This window comes from Pholcus phalangioides, unplaced genomic scaffold, assembly GCF_987345545.1.
Source record: "Pholcus phalangioides strain wild (caught in Gottingen) unplaced genomic scaffold, Ppha-v1.0 ptg000039l_1, whole genome shotgun sequence".
In the NCBI taxonomy this organism is placed as follows: domain Eukaryota; kingdom Metazoa; phylum Arthropoda; class Arachnida; order Araneae; family Pholcidae; genus Pholcus; species Pholcus phalangioides.
In genome coordinates this window covers 17,014,473-17,030,336 of record NW_028301625.1, presented here as the reverse complement: position 1 = coordinate 17,030,336, position 15,864 = coordinate 17,014,473, and the positions used below count along the sequence as shown (strand labels likewise).

The 15,864-nt window shown below is 37.5% G+C and overlaps 1 protein-coding gene across 1 annotated transcript in view; it reads right to left on the bottom strand.

Moving 5' to 3' along the window:
• Rme-8 (receptor mediated endocytosis 8) overlaps positions 1–15,864 on the bottom strand; it is a 328,909-nt gene that overhangs the window by 12,898 nt on the left and 300,147 nt on the right. The window contains exons 50-51 of the mRNA XM_089253740.1: positions 12,712–12,852; positions 3,108–3,242 (exon numbers count right to left, since the gene is read on the bottom strand). Of these exons, the coding sequence (XP_089109866.1) occupies positions 3,108–3,242; positions 12,712–12,852 (276 nt within the window). The remainder of the gene's footprint in view (positions 1–3,107; positions 3,243–12,711; positions 12,853–15,864) is intronic.

Sequence of the window (15,864 nt, the reverse complement as noted above, 5' to 3'; positions counted from 1 at the left end):
TGAGAAATTAACATATGGAATGTAGCACATATAACAAATCTAAACCAAATATACAGTTAATAGTGCTTATAACGTTCCCATTCAGAATATTTTTCCACTTAGTACAACTGATTTTCATGGTCCCAACTCTGAATAATTCTAATTAATATTTCTTGTTTGAAGTGTTTTCCTGCTTACAACTTTTTTATGACAGTTTTTTTGAAAAATGTTATAAGCAGGATCCACTGTAATTAAAAGCTTGTGCCCAGAAATTGATTGCTGCCTGTTGACAAGAGGCACACATTTATATATTTACTAATAAATCAATCTATAAATTCCCTTCTGATTGACTTTTCATTTGTTTAAAAAAAATCTTAGCTCTTTCAATAATATCTTCTGATTCAAATTTGAAAAAAGCAAATGAGCTTCTCTCTCTCTCTCTCAGTACACTCTCCCTCAGACACTTATCTTCCGATTCTCTATTCATATGAGAAAGGATTTCATACGAACCCTTTTGAAGCGATTTCCTGGTAGAATGATTTTATTTTCCCTCCCGGATGGTCCACCAATTTCATATGTCGTCATTTAATTGTCATATATTTTCACACCTGAATATTGGAGCTATGTCAGAGATTTGTGTTGGGGAAACTTAACAGTGTGCTTATGTGTGTGTGCCCAGCATTTGGCGTGTTTTGTGTTAAGTAGGTGGTGCCATCTATTTAGAGCCATAACTAAATACTTTCTCAAATGTAGCAAACATACATTTTGGCACCCTGTGTAATATAGAAGGAGTTATAAAGGGTGAATTCAGTGCCTCCTCTAGTCCAGAGCACGAGGGGGGCATTAGACCTGCCTGATTTCCCCCCCCCCAGTTGTGGCCCTACATCTATCCTCCAAATTGGTAATGCATGGATTTGAAATTCAATGTATACATATTTGTGTTGTAGGTTTGTGTGATTGTCGTAACAACCAGAGCTTTTTCCAAAGGAACAGCAGACTCAAAATTGGAAAACCTTAGATTCAAAATGATATTTTTAGCCGATTATGGCTGCGCAATCACGGGTTCCAAACCCAGATTTTCACCAAAGGCAAAATCTAGGGATATGGGGCTCGAGCCCCCTAACCCAAGAAAATGAAAAATTGAAAATATTTTTGTAGAAAATTAAAATATCGGAAAAAATAGTCTTATACTATGTTAATTTAAAATTCTTTTTGAGCATTAGTGACAGGCCCGTAGCCAGAAATTTCATTTGCGGGGGGCAAAGTGGTAGAACAATAGATTTGGCCAACTTTTTTCCTTTTTTTTTGGTCATTTTCTCACATTTCGGGGGCAGATTTCCAAGTCCTTCCCCCCCCCCCCAACTACAGCCTTGATTAGTGATCCACAATTTCTGTGGAAGAAATCCTTCTGCCCCTCCAAAAGCTGATTCTGCACACACACCAGTGATTTTTGCGATAAGATGCAGTGACACTACCACATAGCAGCTAGATGATAAAACTGTGGGTATTCAAGGTAGAATTTTTAGATTCACATGTTTTTTTCTGAACGATCTCGGAAAATGTTTTACACTTTGAACAGGCGTTCCAAATACTTTACGATTTTTAAAAAAATGCTCATTTGCAATCTTGTACAATCTAGAACAAGGCAAATTTATGCTGTATAGACTGCTGTCTTTGAATGCTGGCAGATAGCCACGAAAGTACCGTAATTTCCAATATGTAACCGGAGGGGAGAAAATCCACACAGGAGTAACACTCCAAAATTCTCTTTGAAAATTCTGTACACGGCCCCTCGTTAAGGGAAACTAAATATTTTCAACAACCCGTGTGTATATAAATACAATACAGTACAGTATACAGAGTAGTAAAACCACTTTTTCAAGGTTGCATGATCGTGATAGATTGTGATAGACTATAAAAAAAGTTGCAGAGGTTTTCTCTCTACTTTTTTCATCTTGGAACTAGGAAAGGTTGCGTGGACCAAATTTTTATGCATCCTTTCCCAAAATTTGTGGTATTTCAAGCATTATAATGCATCAATGGCATCTCTGAAAATGTACAAAGTTCACAAAGGACTAAAGGAAAAAAAATCAATGATTGATACATATTTTTGTTGATGATTCTCTGATACGCAATTACGTGAGATTTTAATAAAATGTTTAATCAATATTAAAATACATTATATTATTTTAAGAATGCTCAATTTCTTGAAAAATATGTATCGTTTGTGTAGAATGTTTAACTTTGCTTAAACACATCATTTTTCAAGCAGATACAGATATAACAAAGTTTGAGTATAACGAATAGTTTCACTGTCATTTCCAACTTTGTTATAAGTGGGTCCGATTGTATAAAGGATAACACAGTAGACTAAATCACATGATTCTATATACATAATGCCATTTTTTCCCATTTCAAAGGGGCACCAGACTCCTAGCTTTCCCTTCCTAAATATGGTCTCGTACCCATCATTCTTGTGGCCCAATAATTAAACCCTGTGCAAAACATTCTCGACAATAAAATGTAACAACTCTATAGGTATGTTTATCATAGTCATTTTAAATTAATTTCTAAGGTTCTCTCTTGTGGTAGAGATTGCCAACCTGCACCAGGTCAAAGTAAAAAAGATCCAGTTTATTTTATAAATTTCTGGATTATCATTTCCAATGCCTTAACTAAAAGCAGACTCTTGCATGATATTTAATGTGTTCTAGACTCATGAAGAGTGGTTGCTACATTGGACAGATGGAGGTAAAATAATTTCACTAGTAATGGCTGTTGAGGTAATGTAACAAGCCGAATTGATAATCAGAGAATGTCTATCTCAACTCTCTCCTACTTTTAATAGATCAAATTTAAAGCCTTTACAGAATTTGGATTACTACGACCTTAGTTTCATTTTATGAAAAGGTTCTGCTACATAGCCTCTCCCCCCCCCCCATTAGCTGATTTTAAAATTCATTTATTGTTAGCAGAATAATTTTTTTTATTTGTCTTTATTAGTCCCTACACAAAATTTTTGCCATTTCAGTTGTTAGATTGATATTAACAATAAAATTTATTTTTTCTCCCCATACCTGAATATGTTCCCTTTTATTCATTATGGAAAACTAGTAATTAATACTTACCAGATCCCCATACTGGAGAGAAAGGCACATAGCTTTTAGAGCCTGCACAATCTGTGCTTTAGTAGAAGCTGAGCTAGTGTTCAGCTGTGAATCAAGTAAACCAAGCAAATGTGGCACAAGCTTGTTTTCTATAGCCTAAAGATATAAACATTTGTTTTATATCCATTTATACAAATAAATGAACTTCTGTGAACATTAGCAGCAAGAAGCAAAATACTTGGACCATTCAAAAAATTTAAATGGTAAAACTGATTAAATTTAAAACTATAATGAAAAAAAAGTTTTCCATTCAAAAACCTTCAACTTTTTTAATAATTTTCAATTCAGCAATGTTACTGTTGTCAAAATCTAAGATTGATAAACTGAGAAAAATACAAAATATTTTTTTGTATTTATTTTTACAACACGCAATTTATGACATGAAGAGGCTGTAAAAAACCTAAATTAATTTTCAAATTGATATTTACACAGGTGTTTTCTAAAAAACAGCGTTATCTGTAGCATTGATCGGTTTCCATACAGAGTGTCTATACCACATATTCAAAATAAAATTCTGTTTCTGCTATTTCCTTGACCTTTGCTTGTCTAACCCAATGAGCTATAATGGGCTCTTTTGTTATAGCAGCTATATCCAAAGCAGTGCACACTGCACTAATGTGCCCAGAAATGGTAAACAATCTACTTGTTTACAAACACTCTCTCGATCAACTATGCTACAGTTGATAAAGCAAAGCAATTTGCAATAAAATTAGGACATTTGCAACCACCATCCTCATACAAAATTACGCATGCATTTCTAAGCATATAAATACAATACAAGGCCACGACAAGCAAAATGCCCAATGAGCTGGCTGAGAAAAAGATGCCCATAATAAATATGGATGTCGTATTTCTAAAACACAGCAAACCAATTAAAAAATAACAAATATAGTTATAAATACTTAAGGCTGTATATACATGATGAAATATTATACAATGCCCATAAAAATATTTATGGTTGTCTTATTCTAAATATGGACAGCTTGTCCATTTACCCCACCATGTTTATCGTATTTCTTTTTTAAACGTGCCAATTGTGTTAGAATTTAATACCTCTGGGGTAAGTTGTTCCATTTATTAACACAACCCTATTGGAGAAAAATTCCTTATGACACCACAACCTAGAATTGTACCTTACCAATCGGTAGTGGTGTCCCCTTGTAAAAGCAGTAGATTGACGATGTACAAATAATTCATGGTCCATCCTATCCATCCCGTTGAAATTTTTGAACACTTCGTACATATCTCCATGACACCTGTGTTCATCCAATGTGAACATATTCAAGATATCAATTCTTTCTTCATAGCTCAAGCCTTGGCGTCAACAAGAGCATGCATATCTCTTCTCTGCAGTCCGTCAATCCAGTTTATGTCCTTTTATAGGTATGGTCTCCAAAATCTTATGGCATACTTCAATCCAAAATGAACTAAATGCCAGAAAAGCGGAAGAATAACTTTAGGATAATACAAAAGGCTTTTTTGAGAATGAAACCGAGCATTCTATTCAATTTTTTGACCGCTGCTGAATAGTGGTCAGAAAACCTAAGCCACTCATCAATAAGAATTCCAAAATCAGTGACCCTAGTTGCATTCGGGATAGTGATACTATTCACCTCATAAGTGAAATGTGGTTTGTTCGAACCAAAAAGAATGACAGTGCACTTGTCAACACTAAATGCCATGCTCCATTGATTTGCACATGCTCCAATGTAAAAATTTACATTTTGATGAAAATTTTTAAAAATAATTTTTTTGAAATTACTTATGGCGTGGCGTGGGAAAGTTGTGTCTTGGATATATATATATATGTTGCATAATGTTTTTATTGAAATCCACTTATATATTCTGGTGGCCAAGTGCCCAAAAACTAGTTCAAAATTGACATTTTCATGAAAATTTATTAAAAAAAAAAATTGAAATTACTTTTGACATGGGGTGGGAAAGTTATGTCTTGGGCATATATTAGTGTGCATACTTTTTTTATTGAAATCCATTCATATCTTCTGGTGGCCCAAGCACCCCAAAAATAGTTAAAAATGCACACTTTTATGAAAATGTATTAAAAATTGTGAATTAATGAAAAATGTTTATAAATTTTCCAGAGCATTCAGGTATTAAAGTATAAACTTATAAATAATAATTTTATAATACATGAATAAATTTAAAAATCAAAGCAATAAATCATAAAATTTATAAAAGTTGAACTTATATAATGTTTTTAAATGTATTAATTTGTTAGATTTACATACTTCTAAATGTTGTAATGCTTTTTGGTATTAAAATGTCGTAATGCTTTTTGGTATTAAAATGTTGTAATGCTTTCTGGTATTAAAATGTTTGATATGGCTTCTTGATCTTATCCTATTCAATATGAAGCAGTGTCTCTTCTCCACACACACTTTCCAACACCTCAGACACTAGGCGAATGCATCTTTCAACTGCTTAGGTATGACATGAATATTTTCACCATTCCTTCCAACTCTCACTACACTAAATAATTTTATACATTTAATAATAAACAATAAATTATTTTTCATTCTCTGCCTATACTAATTTCCCTGTGAAATCAATTATTTAACTCATTTTTTATTTTTTATTCAAAAATTGGATAAAAATCAATTTTTGTATGCTAGTATGCTTTAAAAAAAACTTTTGCACCTCAAGCCGATTCTTTTATTAGCATAAGCGGATATAGGTTGTTTCTCGAATGGGGGGGAGGGCAAATGTCCACCTTCTGCCTATGCGGGGGGATTGTTCCTATTGCCCCTCTCTGTATCCCCAACCATGCCTTCAACCAACTTTGTGAGGTAACCTAAGCCCTCAGTAGGTCATGAATATTCAATGCAATCCATCCCTGTACATGCCCTTGCGGGTTGTATATATGAATGTCTAGCAACCCTACACTCCCCCCCCCCCAGTGTTTTTGTCGTATCAGAGTTCCTTCAGCACCTATCACAAAACTTTCAAAAATAAGCTCCATGGGGCATGTTCACGCACATTGAAAATGCATCCTGTGAATGCAAAACCACTGATCACGCGATTGAGCAATATTAAGCAGTATGCACAATAGCCACATTGCATTGCAAAGCACTGCTGCGCATAGCAATAATGTGCTCAAAACAGAGCAAACGAGCAGAACAACTTGAATGGAATGAGGCGTAAGTGATGGAGCAATTTGTTCCATCGGTTCAACGATCGGCGCGGCTGTCGCAATCGGCAGTTTGTCATCGAAATTGACACACATTGCCAGACAAGGATGTGCATCGGAAGAAACAATGCCTAAGTAGAATGTGCACAAATGAGCCCATTTCTTTACTGATTGCATAACCACGCGCACACAAAACATATCGAAGCAGGTAAAATAAAAAAAATGTTTAGAAGAAATGTTTCTTATATATAAATTCACTACACTGGGGCCTGTAAAAAATCTGGCATAGGCCTGCCGAAGATCTCAGCTTAGGGGCCCTACTGCAGGATGTGAGGACCACTAGTTCTCAATCTTTGGAATCTTGCAGCACGGTCGATTTCATTTTCTTGATTGGAAGGCCCAGCCTTACACATGATTAATGGGAAATAAATAGGTAAAAATGAAACAATAAATCACTCATGACCCAGTTTGGCCAATGTCATATATACACATATGCATTAGATCAGTCGACTCCACCTTTGATGCTGGGAAAGGACACCCCTGTATCTCTGCGCATGCACTAGACCAGGGGTCGGCAAACTTTTTTAACTGCGGGTCATTAAGACAACGTTTTGGGTATATACTTTATGTACCCAAATATAATTATACTTTATTTTCGGAATTCAAGTAGGTAGCTTGAAATTATGAAATGGGTCACTTAGTAACCTGCAGGTCATAGGTTGCCTAGGCCTGCACTAGACCAATCAAGGGCCCTTTCTGAAGGACGGATTTCACATATTCCTTTTCCCATTCACATTTTTCAAAGTCCAATATTAGATGCTTGTTATTTGCTCTATCCTCATGCTTTGGTGTCGGTCTAGATTGTACGTTTGTCACTGTATTCCAATGGTTCTCTTTTGTCAGCAGTCTCCCTTACGTAATTCATTGTTCATCGGTGGCTCCCCAAAAAGTTTGGCAGATATTTTCCCATATAAAAGAGAATTACTTCAAAACATAAATAGGTGCACAAATCAATATTGCCAGCTTGCTATGATGCTCCTAGAGAATCATAAAAAAATCTGTGATTTTCACTCAAATTTTGTAACTTTTTTGAGACTTCAGTGACCTTTTTCTCATTATGGGACTTCATGACTTTTCTGTGATGGTAGACACCTTGTAAAAGCAAAGGAGGTTAGTTACTCATGACATCATCTTCCTGAACACATGCTGATTATCCGACAAAACATTATATATTCTTGTCTATCCACTTCACCCCAGCTGCCTTTTTATAATAATTACCAAAATTTTTGAAAGGGAGCTCGTCAAACTCACTGGACGATAAATTGGACAAAGCTTTTCCACTACCCTTTTTAAATATTGGAACAACATTAAGAAGCTTCCAATCCCTTAGAACGATACCCTTAGCAACACTACTATCAACATTAACAATTAACTTTACCGGTTCATTGGTAAATATGAATCATTTTTCTGATATAAACATTTTATGAGTCAAGATTTTTATCACAAGAAAATTTTCTGATCTCCATGGCTGTCTTAAGTCATGGGCCCCTGGGCCAATAGACTTTTCTGAGGCCCTACCTGGAAAATTCTCGAAAATTTCAATTAGTTCCCATTTTTGTGAGGCCCTCTTGTCTTGAGGTGCCTGGGTGGGCTCATGCATTAAGACGGCACTGCTGATCTCACCAGAAAGGTCCAGCAGTCCAGTTCTCAATATATAACTAAGCATTTTCAGTCCTCTTTGATGATGGGAAATCATCGGCTTCCGTCAGGAATCGGTTTGCCAGTTATAGACATGAAACAACTTCATAGAAAATTGCCCAAGTTCCCAGTGTGGTTATCCAATGGTAGTTTCAGCAAACTGTCTCACCTCCGAGACTTAGTGAGTTGTGAGTTGTCATAGTTGAGATGAGTTTGGTTGCAATCAGCGATCGTACGATAATTGTGATCGACCTCCGGGGAAACAAAAAGGTAAATATTGATACATATTCTGACAGGTAAACATATTTTACCCAAACCACTGATCAGATTGAATCAAAAGTGGACTTTAGCGCCAAGGGTCAAACAACACGTTATTAGGATGAGTCTGTGGATCAATTACGATATATGGTTTTATTACAGAAACACACATTACTACAAACTACACAGCACACACAAGAACGGTTACAAGAGGAATGAGAACAAACAGTACGCTGATCAGAGCATAACAACATACGTTAATAGGTGCTGCCATCTATCAGACATTATTTACACCGACATATTTCACTGTTGTTATTTACACTAACACCCCCCTTTAATGTCTATCTGAATTATCTTAGTGGAAATCAGGTGACAAGTCCAAGTTCTCTGCAAAGCTTTTGATGAGCTGGTCTTGGCAGTCCTTTCGTAAGTATGTCTGCAATCATATCTTGACTCTGGACATATTCAAGGAGTATGTCCCCTTCTCTGATCTTGGATCTAATATGATGATGCCTTACATCAATATGTTTGGTGCGAGCACGGAAATTTGGGTTCTCGGCAGATTTTATTGCAGATTGATTGTCACAATAAATCACAGTGGATTTCTGATGTCCTTTCAATTTCAGTTTACACATTATTCCTCTCAACCAGGCACATTCCTGAGCTGCTGAACTTAAAGACATATATCCAGCTTCGGTTGAACTGAGAGCTACGGAGTGTTGCTGTTTTGACATCAAGGTGACAACTCCTCCTGACATCACGAATGCATATCCAGATATGGACCTTCTGGTGTCCAAACAATTTCCCCAATCTGCATCAGCATATGCAGAAAGCTCAGAGTGATCAGCTTCATACATCATTTTCATGGAAACAGTTGACTTGATGTATCGAAGAACATGCTTCAGTGCAGTCCAGTGAGCTTTCCCAGGATTTTTGTTGAATTTGCTTAGATGACCAACAGCAAAAGCTATATCAGGCCTCGTTGAATATGCAGCGAAGATGAGAGAGCCAACTAATTCTCTGTAAGGTACATTGGACATCTCTTCCTTTTCAGATTCAGTCTTCGGTTCATCATTCTTGGATAGACTAAGTCCTACTTCAAGAGGAGTGGCAACACCATGACAATCAGACATGCCAAAACGGACAAGAACATCTTTCAGATATTTTTCTTGATCAATGAAAATTTTTCTGTTCTTTCGATCACGAGTGATCTTCATACCTAAACAATGGTTCACTTCACCAAGGTCTTTCATCTTAAACTTTTTGACAAGGGCAGCTTTGAGATCATCAGTAGCAGATTTATCATCACTGAAAATTAGAATGTCATCCACATATATTCCCACAATGATTGTTTTCCCCCTTCGATCTTGAAGTACACACAAGAATCATATTCGGACGGAGAGAACTCAAGGTCGAGAAGAACATCATGTAGTAACATATACCATGAACGACTGGCTTGCTTCAAACCATAGACAGATTTCAAAAGACGACAAATGGATCCAGATGGAAGCTTGACATACAGGTCTTCATCCAACTTCGGATGGAGGAAGGCTGTCACAACATCCATGTGATGCAGTTGCCAAAACAGATGTACTGTCAACCATGGGTTTCTCTTTTAGTATCCTGCAACCGGTCTCATCAAAGATGACTGATAGCTTGGGCTGACTGTGTACAAGTTTGCTAACACTTAACAAATTCAGCGCGAGTGTAGGCACAGACTTGACATCTTTAGCATGCAGTGTTTTTCAAGAGCTGAGTACTATGGCGACGTCTCTGTGCCCTGTGACTGGCAATTTTTCACCATTGGCTAGACGGACCTCTTCTTCGGATGATACATAGTGTGAAATTGGCAATTAACAACTGAGATGAGTTGATGCACCAGAGTCTATGAACCATTCATGTTCGTCAGAGAAAACCGCGGCAGAAAATACAGAAGAAACAGTTGCTCCAGAAGCAATTTCTTTTTCAGAGCAAACTGCATTAGCAGAACACTTAGTTTCAGTTTTCCGGCAATTTTTCTTTTTTGGTTTTGAGCAGGTCGTAGACTTGTGTCTGCGCTCATTGCAATTAAAACAACGGATTCCTTTTGTAGCACTGGCAGGTTTCTTTTTCACGAAAAACACTGAATTCGATGGCAGTTTCGGAACTTCAGTTGCGTCTTCCAGCAGCAGGCTTTTCACGAATGAAGTCGTGATTTCTTGTCCAGATCCGCGAATACCCAGGACGAGAGGCTTGTAATAGTCCGGAAATTTCGCGAGAATGAAACCACAGATGACGTGGTCGTCCAACGGCTTGCCGACGTTTTCGAGCTGTTCCGCGACGATCGTGAATTTATTCAGATATTCGTCTACTGTACGGCAATCGTGAAAACGAATGTCCAGAAGACTCTGATACAGGCCTACCACATGAACAATACATTCATCTTCGAAGGTGTCATTGAGCAAGTCCCATGCTTCTTTGGCAGTTTCACATTTCCGTGTGATCGTTGCAGTCGCAGGCTTGAGAGACAAGTTGATTTTCGCGAGAGCTCGGCGATACAATGCGTTGTCGATTGGTTCGGTTCCCGACACAATACAACTCCACAGACCACAGTCAATCAGGAAGTTCTTCATGACGAATTTCCAATCGGTGAAATTTTTCGGACCTTCGAGATGTTTCGATTCAGGCAACGTGCCTACGGCAAAACTGGTTGTCACAGTCCTGGAAGTCGTCTACATCGAAAGCCTCCGAGTTTCCAATTCCCGCCTCAAGGCTTTGTATTCTTCAGCGGTCGCCATGTTGGAGAGAAAACTAATCGGCGCGAGAAAGATCGTTAAAAAACATCGGAACTCGCGAGTTTGTAGTCACAAAAATAATCTTATGTGGCGGGCCCCATAACCTATTAGGATGAGTCCGTGGATCAATTACGATATATGGTTTTATTACAGAAACACACATTACTACAAACTACACAACACACACAAGGACTGTTACAAGAGGAATGGGAACAAACAGTACACTGATCAGAGTATAACAACATATGTTATAGGTGCTGCCATCTATCAGACATTATTTACACCAACATATTTCACTGTTGTTATTTACACTAACATCTCATTTCAACGTAATGATTCGCACTTGCCATTAAAAAGAAATCTAAGTAGAAACTGATATCACGCTTGTTGACATGTTCCCGCACCAGCATCCGAATATTGTTTAGTTTTCACCTACGGTCACTCCCGAGTTGCATTGACTAAATTGCAATCACAATTTTTCCATTTCTAGAGCATGTAACCTATCTTTGACTCTTTCCCACACTTCTAGTTTTTCATGAGCGGATCTTTCGTGCGCGTCCAGTTCTTCAGTTTCCTTACATTCCCATGCTTTTTCTCTTCAATATTTTTTTTCCCCCTCTTTCCTGTCATTAATGATGAAATTTAGTTGCTCTTTCACAAATTTTTCATCATAATGTTCACTAAGATTATTTTTTCAGCTCAATCAGTTTTATAAATTCGGTAACCGTCTGTCATAGTTCTGCGAGAATTCCAAATCACCTCTCCTTGCCTCTCTGGGATAAGAAATTCCTATCAGATTTTTATTCGGAATCATGAGAAATGAAACACTGCATCAACACACTTGGCGGTGAACTAAACCATAATAATGCATCATCTGCCGTTCAATCTTCAACACCGTCGGGTTGTTACCACGTGGATTTCACTATGCTACAACGCTTTCCCCAACCACACATATCTCACTTCTGAATTATGGAATTCAAATCAATCAGATTAAAGATATATCTTAATTAAAATTTAATTGAAGAAACAATATGAACATCGTTCACATTTGCAGCTCGTGTTTCTACGCAGCAAAGACATCAACAATCCCCATTGTCAGTAAAACTAATATATTTAGTTGATTTGGCACCTCCAAAATATTAGTAGCTGTTGTTCTCTTGCGTAAGACTGTTGAAAAGTTTGCCACTCATGTGAATGAAATGTCAGAAGATAGGAAACTTTCTATAATGTCAGCCTAAAAACAAAAAACTATGAATTTTTCATTAAATAATGGCCATGAAAACCTTGATAGTTTATTTTATATGAACAGGGCCACAACTAGCGGGGAGCAGGCAGGTCTGGTGCCCCGTATGCTTTACCTGAGTATGCTTTTCTGAGGAGTCAAATTCGCTGAATTAAGTTTCTTCTACATGGCAAGGGGCGCCAAAATGTCTACTTGCGGCCCTGTATATGAAGACTGAACTTGAAAGGCTACCCAAAAGATAATGTTCAAAACAAAGTGACAAAATAAAAGGATTCATCACACATCGAATGTTCTTTTTACCTAAAATCTATTACTTATGAGTTATCACAGCAAAAATATACATACATGATATGCAAAAATCTATCAGATGAAAACTGATTCTCCTACCTAGTAACTATTTCTATTCACACAATCACGACAGAGAATGAAAAATATATTTCTCACTTGTTGAATCAAGTCTTCATTGCACTTGCGGAAAACATTATTCAGGGTTTCACATGCCACCCCAATAAGATCTTTACGTATTTTCATCGCTTTCATGATCAAAGTAATAAAATCTGACTGGGATAAGCATCTAGTACAGCTCTGAAATGAGAAATTGTAACTAATATATGTATTATGAAAAAAAAATCATTTTTGAATATAACTCAAAACTATAATCATTATCCTTTTTCAACAATGGAATATAAGGTGTGTCCCAAAATGATAGAGCCACCTGTATTTTTCGGTTTTTCCTGATATATAAGAGCTACTATATAACACCTATACTTAGCTTGCATTAAATCTTTTTCAGAAATTGTTTTTGTTGAAATTTCAAAGGATCAAAAAATTATAAAATATTATCTATTAAAGAGTGTCCCAAAATGATAGAGCCACCTAGGTTTATCGCACCATCATGCAAATCTTTTTTGCTGCTAGACTAGAGATGGGAAAAAACAGGTTTTATTGCATCAGCAACAGCATAGTTTTCTGTCTCGAATTTAGTTTTGCGTTTTTTTCATAATGGGTAGAGAGAAATCTTTAACAGCTCGAAAATGAAACAGAATTGATGAATCGCATTGGAATAAGCTGTCGTTAATTGAATTCGAGCAATTGCAAAGTTGATTTGCCAATCCCGAGCACTAGTTTCTAATTATTTAAAATTAAAGGGACTGTATGACACCAGAAAGACTAAAGATCGTCCTTCTGCATTGACAAAATGCCAGAAAAGTGTGATTCTACACAAAGTAAGTAACTCTTCTATAAGTTTAAGGAAAATAGCATCTTTCCCTGACGTGAATGTATCTAAATCTAAAGTTCATCTCATTCTTCAGCGTTGTAAATACTTCTGGCCATCGTAAAACACTTATTCATCCAAAACTTAGAGAGCATCATAGACAGGAAAAACTTCATTGGGCGAAATATCATGTCATGGACTTCCAAGTGGCATAATGTCATTTAGAGTGACAAAATTTTTTTTTTAATTTGGATGGTCCAAATGGCTGGAAATATTCACATGATTTCAGAAAGGGAGAACTAAGTTAACTTAAGCATCAGCAAGGAGGCAGATATGTAACCATCTGGGGTGCATTCAATGCCAATGGAAAAGTGTAGTTAGCAGTTATATCTGAAGTCTGAACTCTCAGACATATCATGAACTGTTGAATCATCTGTTTTTTGAATCTCAAAACGGCTCCACAGCTCAATTCCAACAGGGCAATGCACCCCTTCACAATGCAAATTCAACCTGTGAATGGGATTCCAGTGATGGACAGGCTCGCATATTCCCCAGACCTCAATCCGATGGAAAACATGTTGGGTTATAGTGGCACATAAAGTGTATGAGCATGGCAAAATACAACAATGTTTCAGAACTTTAACAGGTGATCTTCAAAGTGTGGCAAGATATTCCTCTGCAACACTGCCAAAAACTTAAATCAATGCCTAGACGAATGTTTGACATTATAAAGAACAATGGAAAATTTATTGGACATTCAAAATACAACTCAACATGAATTTTTCTGAGTGGCTTTATCATTTTGGGAGAGGTTTTGATTCCACTATTGGATCTAATGCAGATATGAAATGCAGATATATGTCAAATTATTATTGAAGTTTTAACCCTGTGCTGTGTTAGGGATTTCAAGTTAAAAAATAATTTTCACTTCGGAAAAATAAATTGTTATTTATAGAATATTGTATATGTGGCTGTATCATTTTGGAACACACCTCATATAAACTGAAGAGCCAAAAAAACTAATACACCTGCCTAATATCGTGAAGCGCCCCGCAAGCCCGCAGAAGTGCCGCAACATGACGTGGCATGGACTCGACTAATGTCTGAAGTAGTGCTGGAGGTAATTGACACCATGAATCCTGCAGGGCTGTCCATAAATACGTAGGAATAAGATCTCTTCTGAACAGCACGTTGCAAGGCATCCCAGATATGTTCAATAATGTTCATGTCTGGGGATTTTGGTGGCCAGCGGAAGTGTCTAAAGTCAGAAGAGTGTTCCTGGAGCCACTTTGTAGCAATTCTGGACGTGTGGGGTGTCGTATTGTCCTGCTGAAATTGTCCAAGTCTGTCGGAATGCACAATGGACATGAATGGGAGCAGGTGATCAGACAGGATGCTTACGTACCTATCACCTGTCAGAGTCACATCTAGACGTATCAGGAGTCCCATATCACGCCAACTGCACACGCCCCATACCATCACAGAGCCTCCACCAGCTTGAACAGTCCCCTGTTGACATGTAGGGTCCATGGATTCATGAGGTTGTCTCCATACCCGTACACGTCCATCAGCTCAAAGCAATTGGAACCGAGACTCGTCAGACCAGGCAACGTGTTTCCAGTCCTCAACAGTCCAATGTCGGTGTTGTCGGGCCCACGCGAGACGTAAAGCTTTGTGTCGTGCAGTCATCAAGGGTACACGAGTGGGGCTTCGGCTCCGAAAGCCCATATCCATGATGTTTCGTTGAATGGTTCGCACGCTGACACTTGCCCAGCATTGAAATCTGCAGCAATTTGTGGAAGGGTTGCACGTCTGTCACGTTTAATGATTCTTGTCAGTTGTCCCGTTCTTGCATGATCTTTTTCCGGGCGCAGCAATGTCATAGATTTAATTTTTTACCGGATTCCCGATATTCATGGTACACTCGTGAAATGGTCGTACGTGAAAATCCAAATTTCTATGTCCCATCTCTCGTGCGCCGACTATAACACCACGTTCAAACTCACTTAAATCTCGATAACCTGCCATTGTAGCAGCAGTAACCGATCTAACAACTATGCCAGACACTTGTTGTGTTATATAGGCGTTGCCGACCGCAGCGCCATACTCTGATTGGCTCCATATCTCTTTATTTGCATACGCATGCCTGTACCAGTTTTTTTGGCTCTTCAGTTTAAAAGATGCATATGCAAGAGGGCTTATATGGTATTTTACTGGCGAACCATTGATTCTAGAGGCATACTTCCAGTTGGAAAAAGTATCTAAATAATGTGTAGTACTCAGATATATCATTCATGTTTCAAGGGGCTTTTCATAATTTATTTTATCAGTGAATTATCCCAGAGAAAGCACTTAGAAACGCTACCAAAAAAAAAAATTCA